General features: G+C 37.0%; 1 protein-coding gene across 4 annotated transcripts in view; it reads left to right on the top strand.

Annotated features, from left to right (window-relative positions):
- Positions 1–27,827, top strand: part of GRM8 (glutamate metabotropic receptor 8) — a 346,560-nt gene that overhangs the window by 41,887 nt on the left and 276,846 nt on the right. For all 4 annotated transcript variants that reach the window (XM_084495137.1, XM_084495138.1, XM_084495139.1 and 1 more), the window contains one exon: positions 24,757–24,973. In XM_084495137.1, coding sequence (XP_084351263.1) covers positions 24,757–24,973 — 217 coding nt within the window. The remainder of the gene's footprint in view (positions 1–24,756; positions 24,974–27,827) is intronic.

Raw genomic sequence — 27,827 nt, 5'->3', positions numbered from 1 at the left:
ATGTGCTACCCAAATTAGCTGGCCATCAGCCTCAACCTTGCTGGAGTCAGCTTCTGTCCTAATATTTGGAAGAACAATCGTTTGCAGTAGGAACACTTGCTGAGAGACCTGTGGATTTATTAATTACAAATCAAGCTGAGCTGTCACATGAGCCTTCTGTTCCTGTGTTCAAAGCCATAAAAGTTTTCACTTAGGACGTACTGATTACAGCTAATGTACTCTGTGAGATCCTTCATGGATTCTGCCCCTATAACAACCACCGGTAGTTTGGAGAAGTAGTTGATGTAGAGAACCTTAACAGATTTGTAGGAAAAAAAAAATAAAAAATATCATGGATTTAGAATAGTAATGATTTTGAGACTTACTAAGCAGAGTAGTTGTGTAGTTGATATGTCAGGTTTAAAATCTTTAGCCTTTTTTCTCACATCAGACTCAAATCTGTTTGAGACTGATTGTGTTGTCCCTAGCCAGGCTGTGTGCACAGCCTCAGTGCACAAAGATTTAACTCTATGTAATAGGATTCATACATTTCCCACACTAGGTCCAGCTCTGCACCTGCAGCAGAGAGGTAGAAAAGGAAGAATGAACACCGGTTGCAAGTGTTCTGGTAGGGAATCCCCAAATGCTGGGAAAACTCTTTCAGGGACATAGTTATCTTTCTGCTTTCATGAAGCTCACTGAGCCAGGAAAGGCTCAGTACTGGTGCCCTGGTGAGAGCCCAGTGTGATGGAGGCAGACAGAGAACAGAGAGGTCCTGAAGCAGCAATTGATTGTCTCCTCCATGTTGTATCTTGCAGAGACCATAGCCTATCAATTTGTGAAATATTGCAGTTTGTCTCACTCCACTGTAAAACTCCTCTGACCTCGTATAATCAGTCTAGTTATTTGTAGATTATGAGTATTTGACAGTGTAGAGTGAGAAGACTGGAAAGATCAATTGATCAGTCACTCAATCAGCATTGATTCGTGCTCCCTTTACCACAAAGACCCAGGTAGCAAACACTTAGTTTAAGTGGCTCCACAAAATGCCATTACAGACTAAGACCATTGCAACACTTTATTACAATGTACAACCTTTGTTAAGAGTGACAAAACCCACAAAAAATTACAGTGATTGGGCAGGAAAACTGAGTCTATGAGACTGTCACAAATTAAAAGACAACTAAAAAGTGGGAACCTCTGAAAATTTTCATTAATTTGGGAAGCATTTGCCTTCAAACAAAGATACTGATCTCGGTGCTTTAAAATTTGCCATGGTTTGCTCTTTGTGTGTCAATTTAAAGTTCATTCTAATTCAACACTAAAACTAAGAAAGGATTTGTAGGCAGTGAAATAACAATTCTAATGATGGAAACTGTTAGGAGGGTTAGGATTATGTTATTCCCAGTAGCTTTGGGAACTGGAGATCTGTGGTAATCAGGCTGTTGTTACATTCCTCAAAATATTCCTCAAAAGAATATAATTGATGAACCTAATTTTATGCATGTAAGTTTGAAAATGATGGTAAAAGCTCATATCCCTCTTTATCTAAGGGTTTGTATGGCACCTGAAGTACGTGGCCCATTAGCACTCAGAAGCCTCACATTTTAGAGATAGTGATGTCTCAGCTGGGTGGCTGCCCGGTTTCAGGCTGCTTTTTTTAACACCCAGAAAAGCTGGCAAAATCAGTGTCAGGTGAAGCCACTACTACCTCTAAATAATATCAAGCTGACTGAAACTCTTACCTGCTGATGGGACCCAGTGGGATGGAAGAGGAAGAGCAAAGGGATACTGCGAGTCTTCCTTAGCCTGGCCAGGATCTGGCTACCCATCTCCTCTGTCTTCGGGGGATGGCCAAAGCCCTATTGTGGGTGAACCTGTGGTTGTGATAAAGTCTGTGTGATGACCATCAGGCCTGTGTGATGAGGAGTGCCAGCTTCATGGGATGAAAGGAGCCACAACAGAGATGACCTGATTGTAATTAAGATAGATGCCAATGTCCTTGTTTTTATGTAGTCTTTTTACCCAGTAGTAGCATCAAGCAAAATGGTTTCCAGAAGCAGGAGCTACCTTCCTGGACTGCACCCTAGTAGACAGGGAATCTGATTACCACCCTGCTGCTGGATGGCCAGGACACTCACCTTAATGTACGAGGTGCATTTAAACCTAGTCACACTGATTACAAAAAAGTTCAGCAGGCACCAGAAATATGTATATACCAGTGCTTAAATTAGTCTTTCTGGAGGTGGACTTACATTCTGTAACAAAAAAAGAGCAGACTAAAAAAAATCTGTGTAAAGAAGTAGATTCAGAATATTAACTATGCATTAACAACATTCTGCATACTTAATTAAAAAATGTAAAGCTTTTCTCTAAAAATAAAAAGAACATAGAAGCATTGACACTTTTTAATTATAGGAATAATAAATTAAATTTTGTTGGCGATACCTGGTGATGCCTGAAAAACAATGCATGATGGTATTATCCCCACTATTCATTTGGTATACAAGCTAACTGATTGCAACTTGTTCAGCCTCCTCTTGTGAGAAAGAGCTTTGCTGTGTCTATAAGACGGCCTTTGCCGTTTCTACAACTACAGTTTTTATTCCCTTTATATGTAATAAATGAATGAAAGGGCAATTCTGTGACTAATTTTTTTGAACACAGAATTTACTACTAGGATATTATGCAATAAGTTTATACAGTGTGTATGGAATACACCCTTTTAATAAGTTGCCTTTGATCGTGTGATTACTATGGTCTAATGTTCAAAGTGGGAAAGCGGTTTCTCAAGTGAGTTAATCTCTGTTCCTTTTTTGAATCAAAAGGGGAGATCTCATTAGCTTATGAGTCATAACGTTGACTATGTCTAATTAGATAGCTGATATGAGCGTGCACCATAGACTGAAATTGACTGTAATTTTATTTTGATTGACAAATGATTCACTTGCTACAGAATAATGATAATAAAAAACAAAAACAAAAATAAAATGACTACTATGTCAACATTTGGATACAAGCAGCTATTGCTGGTCTGGTACTCTGATGAGCACTGACTTTTTTCTTTCTTTCTTTCTTTTTCGTTTTGGTTGAAAATGTTGACTTATTGAATCAAACTTGTTAATGGCGGTGTATAGTTTTACTGAAACTCTGATCACAAAAAGTTTCCCATGTTCATTAAGGTGTTTCATATACCTTACAGATAGTCTCCAATCCCCCAGAAAATATCAGAAAATCAATTTTCAGTTCCAAGTTAGACATTTAAACTGTGGTTTTCCACATCACTGAATATAATTAAATTACTGTCAATTACTGTCTCTTTTTTTGTTTGTTTTGTTTTGTTTTGTTTTTCTTTCTGTTTCCATTCTCATGCAGAACAGAAAATATTTTGAAATCTTGAAATTATCAGGATGTTAGAAAACACTTTTCCCACCCAGCTCTGGAAGCTCCTAGTTCTAAATTATTTGAATAAAGATGTGTCTGAAAATGTTGTATTCATTGCTTTAGCATTTTAAAGAGTTTTCTTTACAAATTATATTCAAGCATAATTATCTGTATTTCTAATTGCAAAGATTTCTATATTTGTATTTTTTTCCTTGTATCTATTCACTCACAACAGAAAAGAACAGCACAGATACATACAGAAAAGCAAATAAATAGGAATTGGTTCTCTAATCTAAATGGCCCATGTAAGAGCAAGTGCTAGGAAAAATGACAGTTCAAATGTTTGATGATACACATCGATGCCCCTTGCATTATGAGAATAAATGCAGCTTACCCAAACAGAATTCATTAGAAATACAAACAATGTATTTCATTACAGATATGTTCTTATGGGAGACATACTTCAGACACCTCAGGAACTTTTAGGCCAAGCAGAAATGTATTTAAAGGATTATGTGCATGTGTTGGAGGAATGGATTGGTGTCAGAGGTGTAAGGGGAATTCACATGCTTGCATTCTGGTGCAGACAGGGCTTGGGAGAGCAGGATCACACCTACGGTCTAAACTGTGAGGCAACAAGATATTCCATATATGAGCCTGTATCAACATTTTCAAACTTGCATGCAGATCGCATCCAATATATTCAGGTTGAGCAGGAAACTGAAATGGAAGCACTTTAGGTAGGAAAGTCTTCAGAATGCTTAGTTTTGAAAATGTACACTTCCCCTCTGCCCACTCTTTCTGCAGTGTCAAAAATATTAATGTTACTGTAATGCTTTTTATACCATAATGACTTGAAGAGGTAAGCAATCCACAATAGGGGAAATTGATACTGTAGATTGAAGATTACAATTTGTTCTCTAGGTATGTATTGTCTGTAAGGACTGAAAAAGATTCCCTCAGAGGTTGCAGTTACTGTAAGAGGACAGCCACAGAATAAATAGATTAGTGAGGAAGGGAGAAAATAATTGGTCTTGTTTTTGTGAGTATATAATTTAAGATTTCTATCATATAATCCAAGGAATGTGAAAAAAGAGACAAATTTAATTGAAAATGTAACTTTAGGATTTCTCAGATAACTAAGTATTCCACAGTTTCTCATAGAAGCAGTCTCTCAGGCAGGCAGATCCCAATGTAAGTATTACTGCACATTTGTAATCAAATATGCAAATCCTTGCAGTCAGGTTGGTTGATGGGGACTGATTTGCCCGACTATGGTATGAATATTTCTCAGCAATTCTATCCCATGTTACAAAACTGCCTTACTTCTTTTCTATTATTTGCAATAACAGTGATTAAGGAAATCCCTGGCTTTATAATCATTGGGGTGCAGACAGCCGTTGGTTCCAGTTTTTATTTTTATTGGTTCGAGACAGTGAGGAGCACGGCTCAGCCCACTGATAGACAGCAATGAAAGCCAGGCTTCGGACACTTTTAGAGAGAGAAAGCACAGGTTTTGTCAAGAGAGTCATCATCTCTGAGAAGCATTTTACCAAAAGCATTTTGCCAGAGGCATTCTGCTTAACAGGAGATTTGTCTAGGGAGACATTCCCTGGAAGCATTTTCCCTTGCAGGGGCTTGTCTGTAGAACTGTTCCCCTGAGGCCTTTCCCCAAGCACTATGACTTATTTGTGTCATAATTCTAATGTTTTAAAAACATATTCTTTTGTGTGTGTGTGATTTCTTTTTCTTCTTATTATTATTTTATATATATATTTATGTATATAAAACAAAATAGCTATAGTCTTACACTGACTAATGTAACATATGTTACAAATAGGTTTCTCCAACTCTCTCTACAATCTAAGATCTTCAGCGATGTGCTAGCTACAAAAATGGCCACTTCAGCTTCTCACTTCTTTCATTTGGAGCAAATCTGCTTTTACCTTCTTGCACTCCAGATTGCATATATAGCCTCAGAATTGTTCTACCCTCAATGCGCACACATAGCACTTATTTCTGCTGATGGGAATCACACTTCCAGTCCAAGCAGGAAGATACCATTCTACATTTAGTTCTCTTAGGCAACAGAACAAAAACTGAATTCATGTCCTCATTTTGGGCTTCCTGTTTTTCTTGAAAATGATCTTCTGGGTGAAATGCTCTATTGTACTTTGCAGCCTCTAAAAACTCGTCTGTCACCTTTTAGTGAATATGGAACATCTTTGCTTTGTTTTTAGCATTTGACGCTTTGCAGAAAATGTGTATGTATGTGATGACAATTACTAAGTAAAGCTTGCAAGTGTAATGTGCACCTGCTAGATTTCCTTTCTGGCTGGGTTTACAGTGGCTTACTCTGCTGATTTCAACAAACTCACTCTTCACTTACACCACTGCAAATGAAGAATTAAGTAAAAGCATTCAGAATAGGAAATAGAGCATCTCCTTTAAGGCTTCTGGATCACCTGAAATATCCCCCAAGTTTTGAGGTATTTAAATGTGTGCAGTCAGAGAGATAACCTTTGTGCTCGGAATTAGGTACCTAGTAAAGGTCTTTGCCTTACTGAACTCGTAAGGGTTTTTACACCACTCCACAAAGCAGTTAGCTGTAGATAATACTCTAATTTGGGAGACAGAGTGCCTTCAAAAGTAAGGTAGTTTTCTTTTTCAATGTGCTGTACGGGAGTTATGTTTTAGACAGCTGCATCTTTTCATTGCTGCACAGTATTTACCATCCTCTTTCCCAAGATTCTCTTGCCCTATTTTCAGAAGTTTGCCTTGAAGTACTACTGATTTTCTTTGGCCTTGAATATTACGCATTATAAATATGATTTGCTTAGAATTTTGTAATGCCTTTTTATCAGTGGTTGGTATGACTGTGCAGCTGTTCAGCAATTACATACTATGGAGCTGTGCAGAAACTTTAAGACATGAACCGTTTCCAGGGAAGTTTGGTAATTGAAAAAAACCTGACCTAAAAGTGAAACCTCAAATACTGAAAAATGGAAATAGACTTGTCTCTGCAAGTGTTATGATAGTTTTGAATGTCACTTCATTTGAAGGAATATCCATAAGGAGCACTGGGCTCAGCACCGATTTAAATCATGTTTCCCTCAGTGGTGAAAAATAATTTTAAATGTCATCTGTTTAATTGTTTGTTATGCCTAATTAAAACTGGTAATTTATTTGATTTATTTGTAGCATACTTAATATGTTGCTTTAAAAAAATAGAGAAATTTGATTTGTAATTACAAAGATTAGGGATTTCTTAAAACATCTATTTCAAACTGTTTTTATTCTGGTCAAAATTAAGGCCATTTTGGTAATGCAGAGTTCTGTCATTCTGAAAAGATGGATAATGGGCAAAGGGAGCATTATATCTTAATGACAAATTATTCTTGTTCTATAGATGGCAAGCATGATAGCAAGAGAATGCTCTTTCTTACCTTCAAAAAGATTTAGCAGCCTGTGCCCTTATTTGTTCTCACAGTGACTTAGCTGGAGCTTTTCCTGTGGTCTGGGGAGCAGACCTGCACCAGCACAAGCAAAGGTGCATTGGGCTGGGGAGGCTACAACTGAAGTGCACTTGTGCTGTTGTGAAGGCTGAGGCTGGAAAACAAAACAAATCTGAAACAACATATTCTGGAGGAAGGAGTGGGTCCTTATAAAAATTAATAAAATGTTCCAAGAGCTGTTTAGTGTAATGGTATTTACGAAAAAGAAATTGATTAGATGAGAAGGACATTTTTTACAAAGAACATCTTCAAAATGATGTGGAAAGGGCAGAAAGGTTTTTCATCTTTCTTTGCTGATGTAAAGTTGACCTTTTTAGCTGGTGGATGGAACTGATGTGTGCTTCAGAAATTATTTTTGGACAAATACATAAGCAGCATATTGCTAAAATATCTCGAGTTTTCTAGATGGTGAAGACTGTCAATCTCAGCAAGGTTCTGCTTTTCTAGTGTTCTTTAGGACTAGTGGTGCTCCTCGTGCAAGAATACCATGACTCTCTGGAAACTGGCAATTAGCAGAGAGAGGTGTACACTTGCCTTATCTTACTTACTGTCCATATTATGAGATCAAAATCAGGGTATATGAAGGACACAAAAATTCCGTCATTTTGTTAGTGATACACAATTCTAGCCACTAGGGCTGCTGCAGAGTGCAGTCTCTTACTGAAGAAGAGTACCTCACTTGCTGTAGTCTGTTCTTACACTCTGAGTATGTGCACATATCCATATTTTAAGAAATCATGAATTTATTACTTGGGTGAATGCAAATCCCTCTTTTTGTGCTGTTGCAGAATGTAATGCTTGCACAAAAAGTTGGAAGTTTATTTACTATGAAAATTTTCAAGTCTGCTCGCTTTTTAAGACTCAGCAATATATTCTAATCCTCCTTTATCATTTTAATGATTTACTGAATGAAATTTAATATAGATTTTTCCCCGTGGCAAGTCTTAGAGAAAGTAACCCCAACATCAGGCTGTACAGCTGCAATTCCTAAGGTAGCAACAAATCTCTATAGGTTTAAGTTCTTGTATGTTTGCATTGACTGTGTTATATTTACTTTCCTTTGTCAGGACATAGAGAAGGACTAAAATTAGGTCAGATAATGTCTACTTCCATTTAAATTCTAAATTTAAACAAGATTTCAGGCAAATATTTGCTGGCTCTTTGGAACACTGAGAGACGTCTGAATATTATTGAGGCTGTGACATTAATCTAAGTTCTTTTTACAGTCACAGGAGACAAAAAGGTCTCCAATAGAGGTTTATCAGTCCATTTAGATGTGAATTGCCCAGTGGAGGTGTCTGTCTCTCTTCATTGACAACAGAGAATACCTAGGGCAAATACACTCAAAGCTCAGTCCCATCACCAGTAAGGTGGGATGAACAAGCCTCCTGCTCAAAGCAAGGCCAGTTGTAAGATCAGACCAGTTTGCTCAGATCTTTATCCAGCCGGGTTTTGAAAACCCCTGAGGATGGAGAGAGACTCTCTGGGTAGCCTGTTGCACTGCCTGACTGTTTTCATGGTGAAAAAGTTTCTCTTCATATCAGTCTGAATCTGCCTTATTTCAAATTTTGACTGTTGTCTCTCACCATGTCACCATGCATGGCTGTGGAGAGCCTGGACCCATCTTCTGATTCTGCAAGGCTGCTGTTCAGTTTCCCTGAAGCCATCTCTTTAGGCTGAACAAATCCAGCTCCCTCAGTCTCTCCTCACAGAGCTGAAGCTCTAGTCCCCAACTATCATGGTAGATCTCCACTGGACTTGGTCCAGTTTGTCCATATCTGTCTTGTACTGAGGGTACTCAGTGCCTCTTAATTTTGTCTCTACACTGTAAGTTCCCTGCTTAGTCAAGCAGATTTTCTGATATGTCCACTGAAGTATTTCTCTTGGACTTTTAAGATGTTGTCCTGAAAGACCTGACAGCTTCCCCCTAGTGCCTTTACTCCTCAGAGCTTCTTTAAGATCACACCTAGCATTTTCCCTGAATAAGTCTGGTGATCTGAAGTTCTGGCTCTGCATTCTGCTATCTTACAGTAGATATTAAGAAGTAGAGCCCAGCACAGTTTCCAGTTATTTGTTACATTCAACATTAAACATCTTTATCTTATTTCTAGCCCTAATTTTTTTCTTTTCCTCATTTTAGCTACTAGATCCTGCCATTTTTTTGTTTATATAAGGAAATAAGTTTTCTGCCAGTGGCAGACAATAATGTATTAGACAATCAAATCACCTCTTGATCTTTAGTTGTTGAATTCATTCTTATCTCAGCTGCAAGGCACCACCATTAAGAAGCAGCTGTACTAACAGGTGACTCATGCAAGCAGGTGAAAATTATCTGGCATATAGGAAAGTTTCCTGAAGCAGATATAATTAAGTATTAGAGCAGAGAGAGTTTTTAGAGAGCTACTGGGGATGTAGTCAGTTAGGGGAAAAAAAAAAAAAAAAAAAAAAAGACAAAAAAAAAGAAGCAAAAAAAGCTTTGGTTTGTATTTCTTTATTGTTTGAGTTAACAATAAAAGTCAAAACTCAGGGTGTAAGTAAGTTTTGACTCTGTAGAGCATCTGTTGACTAATCAAAGCAGGTATTCCAGACTTTACCTTCCAACTGTTCTTTAGATTAAATGTTTACAGTCAATAAAAAAGATAATATTTTTTTCACACTCTGAGAGAGATTTCAGTATTTAACTGGCTGCTTCTTGCATTCTAAACAGAGTAAATTAACTCATTTTGAATATACATCAAGAATATATTATTAACTGGTACGCCTGAGCATGTTAATTTTTTTTTAGATTTCATTTCTGTGACAGGTATGAGCTGAAGTGAGATAAGATGTGGAAATTGATGCAGTGTGAGAAGAATCTCAAGTACTTCTTATTTCTTGAGAATATGTAGGCGTGTATATAGAAGCTTTAAAAAAGATATGTGTGAAAAGATCACATTTCTGATCATCCGTTTGATTCTTCAACTGTTGTTTTTGGTAAAGTCCCATGTCTGTGAAAAGCTTCTTTGACCTTAATAAGCGCTTGGACAGTGAAGTTACTCAATCTGGGACTTGAACTTCGAACTTTCTGAGGAGGTAACTTAGGGAACAAAAGAAATGAGCATTAGTTTTGTTTTGTAGCTTCAAAATTATGAAAGGTGAAGTTGATGCTGATTGTTAATTGTGTTCCTAGAATCTTCTTCTGTAGATCTGAGACTTTCAAAGTCTACAGTGAAATGATAGCATGGAGACTATCCAGTAATTCCCCATGCAGAGAGGTTTCTTGCTAGCACTATCTGTGGTGTATAACAGGTATGCATTGAAACTGAAACAAATGCCAGAAGAGATTTTGTTGAACAGGGTTTTTCTGTTTACTTTGTTGTTTTTATCCATAATAACAGTAGCTTGTGGTTTGAAGTGACCACTCCTAGTATGGGAAGGGGAAAATAAAAATTGCTGTGAGGAAAAAGACATTGGTATAATGTGGCTGGCACAGCCTTTGTGCAAAGACTGAAATGACTGTCCAGCAAACTATTGGTACTTGCTGAGACTTTTTGTCACTCTGTGGCTGAATCTATAGGACTTAATATAATGGTACAACCTATGCACTTAGTGTCTTGATCTCACAGTGCATCCCTTGACAGAACAGATGTGTCCCTGAAATGCTGGCTTTTTTATGCAGTCTTGGGATGCGCTGTGCTTTCGGACATAGCATAGGACAGTACTGTGGTTTGCTTTCTTTGTATGCAGCTCCTTGGGTGGACTCCTAAAGGACTGAATAGAGGGCAGCAGAGCTACCACCCCACCTGGACTGCATAAGCACAGAGAAGCTTTTATTTCTTGGAGTATCAAGAAACATGCAGAGCCTTTACCCCTGCTACAGAAGGGTGAGCCATTGCTGCCCCCCATGGCATGACAGCCATGCTCTGCCTCCTGCAAGGCTGCATGAGGAACCATGCTCTGCCCTCTGTCTCTTCCCTCCCTGCCTGCGGCAGAGGTGGCCTTGAGCCTGTAAGACTGCAAACAGAAGTACAAGGGATTTTCCTTCTCCACTGTTTACAATGAAGATGCTGAAGCAAGGAAGGTGTCTTCACCTACCAGAGCTTCTGAGGGAAGGGGCAGAAGCTGATCGTCCACGTTGGTGTTTCCCAATGACTTATGTCCAGGCAGTTTGTGCCTTGTGAACCTCGTTTCTGCCCTTATTGCCCCATGTACTGTCTCACGAGTCAAAGCTCTGAATGCAAAGACATTTGTTTCAGCAGCTAATTGTCCATCTGACACTAAAGTTCTGCTCTGCTGCTGGCTGCAGGGCACTGCAGGCTCTGGAGACTCCAGCCCTTAGGCTTGTATCCACCAGTCAGTAGGACGAGTGAACTGGCCTCTGAAGGTGCCCTTTGCTTTGACACTGTAGATGATAGAGGGACTCAGGGGCTATTGGCCAGCAGCACAGACACTGATTGTAGTTCTGTTTTATGTATTCTATACAGCACTCTCTGTATGTAAAGAGGTATATTTGAAACCATTAGTTTTGTCAGAGTCTGGCTGTTGTGACATCTGTGTATGTAAAGGCTTTATTTTTTTTTTTATCTCTCTCGAGAAAAATATTCTTAATTGCTTGCTCAGCCAAATTAAGTGAGTGGAGAGGATATATATTATAGAATGTACAGGGAAAAATTCTCAGAAATAACAGGTAAGACTGATTGATGTACAAATGTATAGAAAATAACCTTTCAATTGCATGGGGAATTTTGTCTGGCAAAATTTTCTCTTATCCTAATAGGGAGTGAAATTGCATTTCTTTAGAAATCTGGCACAGAAAAGATTTACAGATCATTTTGGAAACTTCTACATAATACTCTTGGACCCCTTAATTGTTCTCATAAATCTGGAGAGTTATATTTGGACTACCTAGCCCAGATAAAATAAGTAAGACCTCACACAACCCTCTTATGTGCCTGAAGTGGTACTCAGACATCACAGTCTGTGATCTGTAAAGATGTTCTTGGATCTGTGAAACTTCTGGTGTCTAATTTTGGCCAGTAAAGTTCTCTTAGCACTTATAGTTCAGCGGTTGCATTTACCCACAAGGGCTGCCACATTAAGAGTTAGCTTATTGCCTAAATGTTTGGCAAATAATATTTCATTCAGCGTTAAACATGTACATCAAGAAGTGAAGACCAGATCCTGGGACCTGGTCAAATGCTCTCAGCTCAAATGCATTGTACAACTGTGCAGACATGTCTACTGTGTGTCTTTGTTCTCTGCCTTTATTGAGCTCAGCTGCACAGCATCTTGCTGCCATGGAAGAAGGAGTGCATCCTCCCCCCATCTCAGTCTTCACAAGGTCTCAGTGTTAAGGCTCTGTGGGAGAGGTGGTTTAGGCTGTGTACAAGCTGATGGTGAGATAAGAGCTGTGCTTCATGTTTTGGCTTCTTCTATAACCCTTTCTGCATTGGTTTCTAAACTAGGGTAAAGGGACTTGAGCGGGTTCATGAGACCTACACAGAAGGAAGTCTCCTAGTGGATAATGAAGGTGCAAATGGATAAATGTGGGCACTACAGCAACTAACTTTTCTTAAAATAAATAAATAAAGCAGCTGGAAATCATAACATTGCACTCTTCTCCAGACATCCTTTTAAAAGAGAAATGTGGAGCTCTCTTAGGTGTGGAGGTGGCTGTGGGCTGTCAACTGCAGTCTCAGTTATACCTACACCCAAAGAAATGGGTTTTTGGTCACATCTCTCACTTGGTATTTCCTACTGACTAGCTCAGGAAGTATATGAATCCCATTCCAAGGTGCTCAACTCCACCATATGCTGCATAGGCAGCCCATGTGCCAGACACAGCCCGCAAATTCTCTTCCAATAAACCTGGGCACTTTGCTGTCTTTACGATTAAAAAGATCTACAAACTGTGAAAGAGAAGACAGACTCAAGAGATCAAAACCAAATGCTTCAAAGCTGTGTGGGTTGTTTTTTTATTTATTTTTTATTTTTAAAGAAATCTAGATGACATTGATATTTCATGGATAAATATGTTGATTTCTTTCAGTTTGCAGTTTTGGACCTAATCTTCCAGTGTCTGGAAATGGATAGGTGACACTGATATGCAGAAATATATTTATGAACCAATTTCAATAAGTAGATGGAAATGGAATTGTATCAGGTTCAGCACAGGCTGGCATTCCCACACCACTTGTCATCAGGAGCATCCACTCAGGCTTTTCATGTCTCCAATGTTTATTCAATGCTCTTGACACTTTTAAATCTAGTTTAGTGTAATTTTGCTTTTGATGGGGTCTTTTAACATATGCAGCAACAGACTGAGGGAGGACAATTTCAAAATAAAAGATGTTCACTCATCAAAAGCTGCTATGGTATTCAGAAGCAGTAAAAGGTACTCTAGTTCCTGATACAAATCATTTGTGCACAGTATACAAAAGGAGATTTCCAAAGACTACTGATCAGTACAGCATGGAGTGGCTGCAAACTGAAACAGTCTGGTAAATGTGGGGTTCTGCTAGGCATCTGTAATAAAAGTAGATTCTTAGAAATGAGTGTTTTGTATCTGTCAAAGGAAAAGTCTTAACCTGTCTCAGTCTATAAATGTTCCCAATATTTGGTCAGAACAGGACCAATTGGCTTCTTGTTCTGCCTGGATGAAGACACTGAATTGTTGTGCATTGATGTGGTGCTTTCATATCCCTCTTTCAGACAAAAGCAAGTATTTGTCTGGAGCTCCGGGGCCAAGGTTCCCTTCCCTGTCCACTGAAGTGCTACGTGGCTATGCTGATAACCACAGGCACAAACCCAGACAGAGGAGCCACTTCTCGGAGCAGCAGAAAGAAGTTGTCAGTGAGCTCTGCCTCTGACTACTGACATCCTTAGAGAAGCATGGTCACCAGGGTTGCTGAAATGGTGGGGAAAAAATGAGTGGTGGAGCTTTTCCAGCTTATTGTAAGCTCCTCACCTCTCTTCATTCAGCATCCTGCCGAGCTGCTGAAGTATGTTGTTCATGGTGGGACCAGACTTATAGGGTCAAGCTAACTGAGGGGAACTTTTAAGAACCTTCAAAAGGGCTTATATATCATCTGTATTTGTACTTAGAAAGATTGGAGAGTCACTGTTAGGAAGGAAATCCCCATCACACTAACCAGAAAGGCTAAGGCTAACACTCAAACAAGGCTGTATGGTGGTGATAACAGCAAACTGATTTATACTTAAATTGGAATGAATAAAAATAGGAAAAAGGAGAATTTGCAGAAATGATGTGAAATGCTCATCCAATATAAGTTATTTTCCTGCACCAAGTATTGCTTTTGCTGACTTTGTGGATGTGTTTCCAACATAGTCAGAGAGCAAAATTGCATATTATGAGGAATGAAGCCTCACTCAGTAGACTAGACTGAAGATCAACCCTGTCCAGCCTTGCTTCAGAGGAAAGGAGTTCTCCTTTGCCCTTTCTGCTGGTCCAAGTGAAAACACCAAATATCTTTGAACCATCAGCTGCCAAGAGGGAGAAGCAGAAGTGCAGCTGAGAAAGCCCAAATTAGCTCCTTAGAAACTAATCATTGTCTACTTTTCCTTCTCATCTCAGTCACGTTGTGGTTGAGAAGGGAGGAGGGAGTGAGAAGAGGTAGGGAAAACCAGGAATGAAGGCAAAGGGCTGTCTGGAAAAAGAAGTTCATACAGAGAAAAAAAAAAAATGTCAGGAAAAATTCTCTCTATATATCTACACCTATATACATAAGGATAGATAGATAAAAAATTCTGTTTTAATTCCTGACTCTCAGTGCAATCCTTTTGGAGATTTTACTACTGACTGCTGGCAGAGTCAAAATAAATGATGAACAAGTTTGAACTTGTGCCTCTAACATGCCAGAGCATGGCATAAAAAACCCCTTTTGTTGTGCGGTTTGTTTGTTTGTGAGTGCTCAGCATGATTTGTAATGTTTTACCTTTCCTACATGAATGTCAATGTTTATTAAATACAGGTATTTTTGAAAGCCAATTGTTTTGCTTTCTGTTTTCTACCATCTATTATTATGGATATTTCAAGGAGTCTATCTAAAGTGCCTTTTTATAAGTGTATGTATTTCTTTATTTATTTTTAATATATATAAGCTTAGCCTTCATTTGTCAGCATTTCTTGGTCTTACTACCCAGTTAGAAAGGCTCTGGGCACAGTTTGTGCTTTTCAGACGTTTTATCTGTGGAGCACTCTTCAAAGCACCATGCTGCTGTATGAAGACCTGCTCACTTCACCTCATTTCTTCGTTGCCAGTGTGCCAGGCTGGTATAGTTTAAATATTTAGGCTTCCACAACTTTCCAAAATTCTGTAGGATCTGTTGTAGACAGTCTTCAGACCAGTAGCAGCATTGTCCTATGTTGTGTACACGATTGTGCACTCACTGGGGTTGCCTGGATTTTGATCTCTTTGCTTGCCCTGATGCTTTTCATGAGATAATCCATGGATCAATGTAGTGATAAACCTTAGTGTTTAAGTCAGAGATCAGAATGGAAATCTAGTAATGATGGAACAGAAGAGATATTGTCATGTGGTTTTCAGAAGACATGGGAAGGAGGATGCTTTTTGTCCTAGGTCACTCTATTATTTTTATATGTATATCTTGAAGGGAAAGAAAGGCTTGGATATTGATCCTGCAGGCCTAAGAGGTTAGTGCATAGATAACTCCCAAACTTTTGATTGGTAATGTTTTCCCCCTTTTTTTTTTTCAACATTTCTAACAGTAGCAACTAGACTTAGTGACTGACTCACTGTGGCCATACAGGAAACATTTAATCCTTTGGAAATGACTTGAGACTGACTGATGTTTTCTTCTTGTAAATTTGAGGTTAAAAACAGAATGGAAAAAAGTTCAGCTTCTGAGGCTGATTAGTTAAAGAAAAGAAGAAAAATCATTTGAAAGCCAACAAAAAAAGACACCTTTAATTTATCTTCTTTCAAGTCTATAATATATGGATTTCAAATGATGTTTTATAATCCTATATGAACAGGCTATTCTGCAGAAGGAATCCCAAGCTATGGTGAATCATAGGGATTCCCTTAATGTACTCTGATATGAGGTATCCAAGGCATTAGTGCAGGCCAGACAGATTACAGGGAATCTGGGCTTTCTGGTGCAATAACTGAAGTGTAGGCAGCATACACTAAAATATGTGAAAGCACTCACTAAAGCAATGGGCACATGTGTCTGAGCAGCTGACTGCTGTCTATGTACCTTTACATTCTTCACAATTGTGGAGAGAGCTGTGATCAATATGAAACTTTCTTTCCCTCCTCCTGATGTTTTTCAGGTACTCATGGCATTACACTGGCAGCATGGGTAGCAGAAGGATAACACTACTGCTCAGCCAGTGGTGTAAGGGGAACTGGGCTTACAGCATTGTAAAAAGTGAATGCAGAGAGCAGAGTTGTCCATTAAACAGAACACCTAGCTTGCACCCTGCTGAGAGCACCTTCTTCTTCCTTAGTGATGATTTCTCTAATCAGGAAAAGCTCCCCTGGATAACTGCATGTCCTCATGGGTGAGTCTCTGAAGCTGGCTGCTGTGCTCTCTGTCGTTCTAATTAGTAAATGAATGTAAAGAAAAACTGGATTTGGACAGAGGAATACCTTGTGGCAACAAGGTAATTTTATTACTACTGAATAATAATAAAAAAAATGGCTTTATTAGTTCAGACTAAAAGTAATACATATCTTTATATATTTTCTCAAACTCATCAGAAGAGTTCATAGTTGCAGACAGCACTGGCATAACAGGCCCTAAGGAGGAAAGTGGGGTTAAAAAAGCTTTGAAACGTCAGACTTCACATTGTACTCAGCAGAGATCGACACAAATTTAACATATTGATAAACATAATTAAGTGCAGTTTTCCCCAACAAGTAGAAAAGGAGTTTTAATAGTTTAAGAAGTCCCTAAAGCATCCTTGGTTTCTCATTTGATCTGATGATTGGAGAACATAAGAAACTGTAAAGGAAATGCTAACAGCCATTCCCAAGCTTAAGGTCCCCACCCTCCCCACCTTGTGATTTGATCTCAGTATGAATATTACTCATTTGATCTACTATTTCTTCAGTTTATTATTCAGTGCTTGGACCTCAGCTGGGTTTAAAGTATTTGGAAAGAGGCTGCCTACAGATGGTGGATAATTTTAATGTGCAACTGCTTATTGTAGCTGGGTTTTTAGAGAGGCAAAACTCAGGATTTAAAAGGATGTGGAAATACCAGAATAGAGATCCCTTACTGAGAAAATGCCATTGTTAAACATTTATCAATAGACTGTCTTACACAGAACATTGATGACAGTTCAAGCTGTCCTTAGATGGATTCTTGTCCTCCTGGAGTTACACAGCAACGCACAGCACGACAAGATGTGCTTCAGCTATAAAAACGTTTGTAATGCATAAATATCCTTTTAATGTTTTTGCCCTAAAGTGCATCACAGAGCACAAAAACACATACTTTCTAGAGTGGTAAATTTGTTTTGTAGATGCTGCATCTATTATGGGTTTTGAGCTTGAAATATCACTTTATTTATTTATTTATTTATTTATTTATTGTAGTATCCCTTGTGTGTAATTAAAAGTAATGATTTCTAATGAGTCCCTGACCTACTTCAACACACTGGACCCAAACTACTACTCAAATTTGAACAGTTAATATTATACACATTCTTTCTTTGTTGTGTCCTGTTCTATGAGGGAAGCGCAGAGGTCACAAACTAAAACACTCTTGTTGTAAGTCATCTGGTTAGACTTTATGAAACATATATTCTGCTTGATGGGGATAAAATGGACTGTTATGGAGCTTTAATATTTCCTCATCCCATAACCCAATACTATACAATTATGTGTTTTAGTTAGAACAAATTCTCTATAGTAATTCAGTTTGTTTGGAATACCATATTTGCTGGTCAGTTTGACCACCAGAGGTAACCTCAGAAAAAATCTGCCTTCATAATGTTTCACATACCAGGCCAACATGTGATGGTTTCAGAAATAATTTTGTTGACCACAAACCATGCTGCACTGATTTGTACCTATATTCTTTCCTCAATAAAACCTCCTTGCAGTTCATTGAAGGTATATTCTGCTCAGGAATATGTCCTCAGAAGGTAACTGGTAGCAACAGAAGTAAAGTCAGTGAAAGTGTAATATGAAATAAAAAGTAAAATAATTTACCCATTTCAACTCAGAAACACTTAGGTGTGATGGATCACTTATTACCCTATATCTGGGGACAAAACAGCAATAGTTAGTTGGATTTAATCACAAAGACCATATCTTTGCACAAAACTATAAAAACAGAAATTAAAATAAATAAATAAATAATTGAAACTGCCTTATCATTAGCTCCTCATCTTTGAGTGTATGAATTGAAAGCACCCTTGAAAGGAACCACTGTGATATTTAATGCGAACAGAATGACTTGGAGTAAATTAAATGTTTTTTTAAAAAAATTCTACGTTCTAAGTGAAATCTGCTAATGGCACCTTTCAGTTTATACTTTTGTTCTTTCCCATTCCAAAGCTCTTAAATTCTACTAAATTCTATCTCCTTCTTCTTTTTTTTTTTTTTTTTGGGGGGGTGGGTCTAAATGTATTTTAAATTGTAGCCATCTAGGTGAAAAGCGTAAGCATTTTTTGTTGCTTTTGCTCTAGCAGATTAGAACATATATTTTGGGGTAAAACTATCATAGTTCCTGAACAAGATACCTTACTGGACATGTGATGGATATTGTGGTTAACAGATGTCTCTCAAATGGTATCAGTCCTTAACATAAAGAGAGAACATCAAGTATATGTTTCTAAATAAATATAGTTTATAAATATGTAGTTTAACTATAAACTAATATACATATACATCTACTGGGAAAATAACTTGTGACAGATTGCTCCTCCTCATGGTAAAATCCATGGAAAAAGGCTGAATCAGAAAACTTCATATGTTGAAACTTTTTCTCAGCATCAGCTCTAGCAGGAGTGGTTTGTAGACAGTGAAGCTTGCAAGACATCACCCTCCTGTGAGCACTGAAAGGGGCATCTCATGTCACCGAAGGCATTAATAGGTGTCAAAGTATTTGTTAGTGTTGGTTTGTTCTCAGAATGAAGGAAACTGTCTCTAGTGATGGCATGGGTGACCTATTCATTTTTTTTTGTCATAGATGGAGAGATGAAAACATTACAGAAGGAAATTGATAATTAGCTGTGCTAATCATCATGTGGAGCAAAAATTAGTGGGGTAGTGAGATTCAGCGGAAGACATGTAGCTGTATACAGTATTATACAGCTATATATATATATAGCTGTATATATAATGGTTGAATTAATCTCCTAGGCTTCCTTTATATCAATGGAGGAAAATGGGCAGTTTAAGCGTGCATTTTATATCCTCCTACAGTTAGTAAGAAAACAGAACATTTTTAATCTTGTTGGTATAGTGCAAGATGTTATTAAGCCTCATCAAACTCTTTTGAATCTTGAATGTCTACCCTGAGTGAGTTTAGCATTACTGTACTGAAGGCTGACACGTTTTTCTGAAGTAAAAGCAGGCTAAGATGATTCTCTGCCTGATGGCAATTTACAAATGTGACTAATAGCTGAAAGGTAGTGACCTCAGCTCTCATCCAGCAACTGTTCAATATCTAAGCCCCGAGGATTCATTTCACTGCTGTGAATTTTTTGTACTCACAAAGAACTCTCTCTTGCTGTACAGAAGAGGGAATAAAAATCTTGAAAAGATGAGGCCATTAATGATTAATGATAGATATTTAAAATTCAGAAAAATCACCAAGATAGAAATATGTTTCCACAGTCAAATTTTATTTCAAGCACTTTTACTTCTTTGCAAGATTTATTAGTTGGTGGTAAAATGCCAGTTGATATTGAACAATCACTAACATAAAATTTATTGACTTCAATTTGTTAGCTACAATTATTTCTATTTTTAATGTGCTATTGCTAATAGTTCTCAAAAAAAAAAAAAAAGAAAAAAAAATAAACAGATGACTGCTCAGTGATGAGAGAATGGAAAAGGGAAATAAAATGCTCATTGATATGTTAAAGTTAGTAGTGGTAGGACTGAGTGGGTAGTGAAACTGAAGATGAGAGTGATTTAAGCCCATTACGCTGCGTGACTGTATAGCATGGTTACTGCTGTGAGTGTAACTCATAATCAGTAATGTTCAAAATTACTGGTGATTCCTATCTCAGGCCTTTTTTTCATATCATCTTATCTCATTTCACTATCTGCTACTCTACTCTCAAATCATGCTTTCAGCTGAAAGGCTGTATAAAGGAAGATGGCATTTGAAGTGACCAGCTGATACTTTACATTGACAAATGTAGCATGCAAATGGGTTTGAGAGCTCAATAAAAAGATTCCTCTGAACTTCTGTACAAAACTTGGACAGAATATCATAGATGAGAAGGCATACTAAGAGCTGCCTTCTGTGATTTACTGCTTTCTTTACTGGAAAGGCAAACCTAGGTCACTTAGTTTTCTCTACTGTTCCTAGTACAACACCTTTATTTAGATCCCTGCATTGGACACAGCAGATAAATCCGGAGTAATTCTCCCCTATAAGTAGTCCTGAAAATGGGAGTGGTAGATGTCTTTTATTTTCAGTATATGGGAGACTGGAAGTGGTTCACCATTTGGTTGAAATAAATGAAACATAATGTTAGCTGCTTTGGCTCTTCTGAAGTTGTCTGCACCTGCTCCACCAGGGAATAGAAGTCTGTTCTGTAGTAATGCTTGGTAGATATCTCATATAGATTTGTTCCCTCTTTGAAATGCTGCCACAATCACAGTTTTTGGAGAGTTAGTTCTGAATGTAACTGCTCCATCTTCTTTGATCTTCTGGGAAAAGGAGAACTTTAGAGACAGATTTAAAATCAGCTTGGAGATATGTACAGAAAAATCCAGGGAAAACCAGAGACTGTACTTGACTGATGTCAAGTTTTGGTTTGAATCTGTCTTGAAGGCTTAGCCTATCTACTTGTTTACAAGCAATTGTTTTATTGTTTAGTTATCTTCCCCTCCCTCCTCTACCCCCATTTTAAAACAAGCAAACAAAGAAACAATCAAAAAAACATACAGAATAATTTTCTGATGCCAGTGACTGTGGTTAATAGAGAATGAGATGAATCCATTACTGACTTAGATTAAAGGACTAAGGGAATGCTGGTAGTTTCAATTGTAGCTCAGTATGCTCCAGTATTAAGGTCCATACTAAAGGTCCATACTAAAACTGGATATTATTTCAAATCCACTGTCATTAGATTCACACTATAAACATCTGTCTTCAAATAGCATTAGGTTTTTCAAATAGATCAGCTCAAGCTTAAAAATAACAAAATAAAAAATAAGGCTCCTACGAATTTATCTGCATAATAATTTCAAAGAGTTCCAGACTGTCACCCACCAGAAGTAGAAAGTTTATCAGCATACTAGGTTAATGGGGGGCAGTGGCCAAACCATAGGATAGGAAAGAATATGACAAAAAATAGTATCAATGAACATTCAAACATAAGTGCTTTTAGCAATTGTCTGTGAATGTGACAGCTGTTGTGTGAGAACTGATGTGAATGTGGTTACATAATCCATTATTTTTTTCATTTTTTTCCCTCAAATAAAAGATGTGCTCTTGACAATACTATACAGCACTTAAATACAAATAAAATGTTAAGTGTATTGTATTTAATTTTGAAAATTTAGACTGATATAGCACTTAAATACAAATAAAATGTTAAGTGTATTGTATTTAATTTTGAAAATTTAGACCGAGAAATCTAGAATGAGAAATGTAGGAGCAAAAGACCCTTTACAGGTCTCTTTCAAAATGCATATTTACATCTCAAGGGGCCAATAGAATTTCAAGCATAAATACTTCGTGTATGTAGGGGGTTTTAAAAACACATATTACTGAATTGATAGAGCATAACTGTTCTCTTGCTTAGGCAGCATTATGCTCTGTCTCATAAAACGTACTTGGGGACATGTAAAATGGTTTATTAAACTTACAGTCCATAACTAGGGTTGTTACATTTTAATGTATATATTTTTTGTTCATGGATTATCGAACCACTAAATACCAACAATTTGTCTTTGTGCTGAACAACGTCTGTGAACATTGTTCTGAGTCTTTTCAAATAACTGTGTTACACTTGAACATGTCACAAGTCCTCGACTTTTAAAACTATTTTTCAGTGCTCTCCTATATGTGAATGTGGTGCATTTAAAAGCAAGCAAGGAAGGAAGTGTCTGTTTACTTTTGCATAAAATGCTTTTGTGGAGAGAAATCCATGAGGTATTTCTTAGTGGGGGATCTGCAGATCTGGGGAAAAAAATACTTGAATATAAAGTGCTGTCTATAATCATGAAGGATGTATGTAAAAATATGGAGTCATACAAAATAAGGAGACTAGCTAAATATTCCATTGCATGAATCTTTTTTTTTTTTTTTTTTTTTCTTGAAATTTAGCCATAACTTGCTGTTTAGACAATGTTTCTCCCTGTTTTTACATGGCACATGTTTCTTGCATGTTGGTAATAAGTTAGCAGCAGTAAATCTGTGGCTGCTTAAGGTGGGCCCACTTTCAGGGCCCATTTCAGGGGTATTTGGTTTGGACCGTATTTACCTTCCCTTCTGTTCCACTGTTTTTAGAAATAACTCTAGGGAAGAAGCTGAATGACAGGGAGCTGAAAAGTAGTAAAGTAGTTTCTCTTCTTTGCCTTTTCTATGTCCCCAAATCAGTCTCTGATCATCTCATCATCTCTATTGATCTGAAATATCTCATTGCTAAGTTGTACCAACAGCTTTCATACACACGTCTAGGATTTGTTATTAATCTAATGCCAAGGAACAGGAACTGAGAAAGTTAATGGATATATAATGCTGTGATCTTGACTTCAAGATTTTCAGTGACAAAATATCTGTCTAAAAGAGCTTTTACTGGTGTTGATTTTATGAATGTTATCGCTGAAATAACTTTCAGCAATGTAACAACCTCAGCATTTTTGTGAAATGGCACACTGAGGTGCAAAATGCCACACTATCATTGTCTTTTTTTTTTTTTTTTTTTTCCTTTTTCCATCTGGAAAAAGACAACTGTTTTAAAAAGTAGTAAAGTAAATTTTGAAAAGGAAAGATATAGGCTCTAAATGCACATAATTGTATTGTTACAGGTCAGAATCTCTCCTCTGTAAAGAGAAAAAGATGTTTCAAATCTTTTCTGAAAGAAAGGGAATTTATACAAGACAAGAATTGTAAGAAGATTTTATCTTTTATTTTTACTTGGTGTGTCTTTGCTGTGTTAGGAATACTCATTTCATGAAATATAACCTTTAACTTATTTTTTTTTCTGTGATCCTCCCTCTCCTTTATCCTGTTCTCTCTGGTTTTTATTATTCCAGCATTTCAAATTATTTATTCTGAGGCTTGTCCATGAGTAGAAAATTTCCTAAAGAAGAGTATAGCCAAGATACATAAGAGTTTATTTCTTTGTGTTTCTGACTGAGAAATTATTTTGCCATCCCTTAGGCTATAAACTGTTTTATTAGGCTGTAAGAGCCCATGTTGTCTTTAAAGGCAGGGTTAGTGACCAGACTCTGAATAGCATACATATGCCTTAAATCCATTTTTTTATTATTATTATTATTTTTTTTTAATTTGTTTTAATGTGGAAACAGTTTATAGGATGCAAAGGTTCCACTGAAACCTTCTGCTTCAGCATTTAATGTGACATTGGGCATTTACCAGATCACCTGTTATCTGGAAATGATAAATTTGGTTCTCAAAAGAATCACTTTAAGAACTCTTGAAATTGATTCCTTGAAGAATATTTTATATTTTGTAGAATGTGAATTAAGCACCTGCTATTAACAGATTATAAATTCAACAAGATATTTGAGGTATCTTTCATTTCAGGACAGTATTTCATCACTTTTATCACTGTAAATAAGAAAAACTTTCCCATTTTAAATTAATGTAAATGTTAATTATACTTTCTTGCACCAAAATACTCTTCAGCATACTTTAATATTGCCTATGCACAACTTCTCCTGGATCTTGCCAAACCACTTATTTAAGATAAGAATTAAGATAAGAAAGTCACCCCAGATTATTTTAAATGAAAATACTAACTTATTTTTAGAGTCTATTTCAGCTAGTTAGTGGCTATTATTTGTTTCCACCAAGAAGGCTGAGGTGGAGGGCTACAAATCTTTCTTGCAAACTTTTGGCTTCTCTGTATGTAGAGAAGCCAAAGAACTCTTTTTTAATTATTTTATTTTTATTTTTTTCCATGAGATAACTTTTGGTATTAACTGTATAGTTTCCATATTGTTGAATCATGCACAATATTTAAACTGGGAAATTAAAAATCAGTGGGAGAGAAAGACTGAAAAGTAGAAGGGAAATGAAAAAACACATACAGGTATATATGTATAGAAAACAAAGAAATGGAAATAATACACATATTACTCATCAAATTTAATTGTAGCATTTTTAAGAATCACAGTCTTCAAAGCTGAGACCTTCTTACCATCTGTAATAATAGTAAGTATTCCTCCTTTATAGAAATCTATTCCTATCACAGCCAGGATCACAAAAGCAGTTGTTACACTTATATGTCAACAATTGTGACATCTGGAGAAAACTAGAATGCATTATTTCTTGGTGAGAGTGTTATATGATAAGACTTGACTGACATTTTACAAAATTTTAGATGTGTTCTGATCAGTTTATTTAATTAAAACAAGATATTCAGTTCTGCACAGTGAATGTAGATAATCTATTTTAAGCCTTTCAAACACACAAGTATAGAGCAAAGTGATATTAGTCTGGTTTGAATTACTTGTCATTTTATTTTCAGATACCTCAAATCAGCTATGCATCTACAGCTCCAGAACTGAGCGATAACACCAGGTATGACTTCTTCTCTCGAGTGGTCCCACCTGACTCCTACCAAGCGCAGGCCATGGTTGACATTGTTACGGCTCTTGGGTGGAACTACGTTTCAACACTGGCTTCTGAAGGAAACTATGGAGAGAGCGGTGTAGAGGCATTCACACAGATTTCCAGGGAAATCGGTAAGTGTGTGTTTGTCAGGTTTTGTATTAATAGCTGGCAAGTATCAAATTGTTGCTGAGCATTGCCAAGGTCTATGCAAAATGATCAGAATGCCTGGAGGCAGGTGACGTGGACTCAAGTGGAGGGGTTTGATTTTGGTGATTTTGCTGCTTGTGGGTCTGCCCATTTGACAGTTCTGGCACTAATTTAAGAAAAGTTCAAGTGCCTCATGCCCCTTTTGGAAAAGGGAACCTCCTTGATAGACTTGGTAAATATGTTAAGTCTCAGTGTGGTCACGTAAGGTTGAGATTTATAAAAAGAAGCTGTTACTGGGGCAAAAAACAACCACCAAATATCCAGATCTGAGGAAATGTGATTGTTAGATTAGGAAAATCATAATCCAATAATACCTTATTTTCCTTGTTCCAGAATGTATAAATCCAGAGTTTTTACTTTTGATGAATTTGAACAACAAATCTATGAAGTACAAACACATATTCTCATTGTTTTTCCTTCAGGATGAAATGTGCTATATAAATATAGGCATTATTCTGAGAATTATTTTTAAGTTCCTTTTTTTTTTTTTTTTTTTTTTTTTTCACACTACAATAGTTATTTCTGGCCTGAAAAATCAGTTATTTCTCATGAGCAGTAGGTTTTGGACACCAAGGAATAAAGATGATGAGTAGCAGATGGTTTGAAAGAGCAAGAAACTGGCCTTTCACTGACTAAAACATTTAATTACAAAATAATATCCTTTCTGAAAAATAAATAAATAAATAAATAAATAAAAATACAAGCAGCCTTCCTGTCCTTCCTGAGAAAGCCTGCATTAATTTACTGTTTTTGATTTCTGGGGCATGTACATACGAACTCTCTTTCTTTCAAGTCAATATGGGTGAGAAAATATCTTCCATTTCAGTCATAGGGATAACATCTCAATTGTATGGAAAGGTGCATGTGCATCTCAGGTACTTACGCTTGAACCATAAAATTTACTGATTACTCACAGCAACTTGGCAGTAAGACAAAAATGTAGCAATTCGTGCCACTTAGGGAACTTGTGTGTATGACATGCTGAATAAGTTAACAAATAAGTATCTTCTAAGCAGTGCTGTCATGGGTGAGCCTAGGCAAACTACACTGCAATGGTTTGATTTGGAGTTGGTAAAGGAATGGATAATTCTTCCAAAATTTGTATCTAATATACAAGGTTTATCTGTTATTTCAACTACTGCAGTGATTAGATTGATTGATTGAATTGAAATTCAAGAATTGAATTTTCAAGAATTGAAATTCAAGAGTTCATTGGCTGAAAATGACTTTTTCTTGAAAACATCTGCAGCCTATCTAATTCTGCTGATTTCTGAAAATAGACAAAATAAAGTGCTCAGGACTATTCTGCTGTTTCTTGTTTCCACAGGTCTGAGAGTGTTTCAGATTTATTCAATGACAACTGTGACTTCACTATAATCACAATGACTTGAGACCTATTTAGAAAACTGAACTCAGAGAGTAATTATCAATGGTTTCTGTTAAAAAGGAAAAATGTGCTCTGCTTTTTTTTGGCAGGGGTTTGTGCTGGATCAGGTACCAGCCAATGTTTTCATGTTAAGTCCAGATGGACTTGGAATGAAGGATATGCTCGTGAAATCTGGAGGTGACTTCAAACTCAGAAGGACTGGCTAGAGAATGCTATCTCAAAAAATGATCTTAGTGTGATAGGAAATTATAACCTGCTTATATTTCTTGTGTCATACTGTAAACCAGAGTACCATCTTTAAAGTAATTTGAGTAATTCTCTAATTTGCCTGACAGTTGTGAAACCTTAATTTGACCTGTTACGGATTTTGGCCCTCCCTTCACAAAGGGTGAGAATGTCTACAAGTGAGAAGGAAGTCACAAATCTTGAAAATGTGGTCTGTGCAAGACCACAACTGAGCAAGGTAGTTCGTAAGCCTGAAGAAGTGTTGATTAAGAAGGGAAGATGATGAAAGTAATGTTTTCAAACAGACAAATGGCTTTTACAGAAAGGTAGAGGACCACACATTCATCCAAAGTCAGTGTATCTGACCAGAAATAATAGAATTACTCTACAGTATGGTTCAGTGTAGATTTGAAGAAAACATCTTTCAATGTTTAAGATATTGAAGCATTAGACCAGATGGCCTGGGGATGTTTTGGAGCCACCACTGCTGAGAATCTGAGAGAATGCATTAGATGAACATCTGCCCCAAGATTATGTAAGTGTACTTAGCTCTTCCTTGGGGCTGGGAGGTGGATTGGATAATATTTTAATGCCCCTTCCAGTCTAATTCTATTATTCACTGTCCTCATACTTTTCACCTGAATCATAGGGTTGGAAACTCTTTTCAAACAGCCTCTAATGATGAGGCCTGAGATAATAAAGTCTTGGTAGGTTTATAAAAATCGTCACATAGTATGAGACTGTACACAAAACAGGAAAACATGTTAATAAAAAGTGTGTGAGGAGTACCTAATGAGGACATTGCTCCCCTTGTGCTGCTGGCATAAAAATGCATAGGACAGCTCCTTTCTAAATCCATTACATACTTTTTAAGATAAGTGACCAACAACTGGAAGCAAAATGAATGTGAAGATAAGCATAATAGAAAGCAATAAATTTGAGGAAGGGAAGTGAAATAAATTGATAGATTCATTTCTGAAAAAAAAAAGAATAGTACCTTAGAGCGCAGTTTTGAAACTATGGTTATGATAGCATGCGTTTCTTTCTTTTATGGCGAAGGTTTTTAAATATTTTTAAAACAGAAGATAATTTCATGTGCTTTAATTGTAAGTACTTATTTGTCATGATCTCTCTTTACCTCTAACATCCAGTTTGGTTGGTCCTTT

Source organism: Aythya ferina (assembly GCF_964211825.1).
Source record: "Aythya ferina genome assembly, chromosome: 1".
NCBI lineage: Eukaryota > Metazoa > Chordata > Aves > Anseriformes > Anatidae > Aythya > Aythya ferina.
The sequence above is the reverse complement of the archived record's forward strand: the minus strand, read 5'-3'. Positions and strand labels throughout refer to the sequence as shown.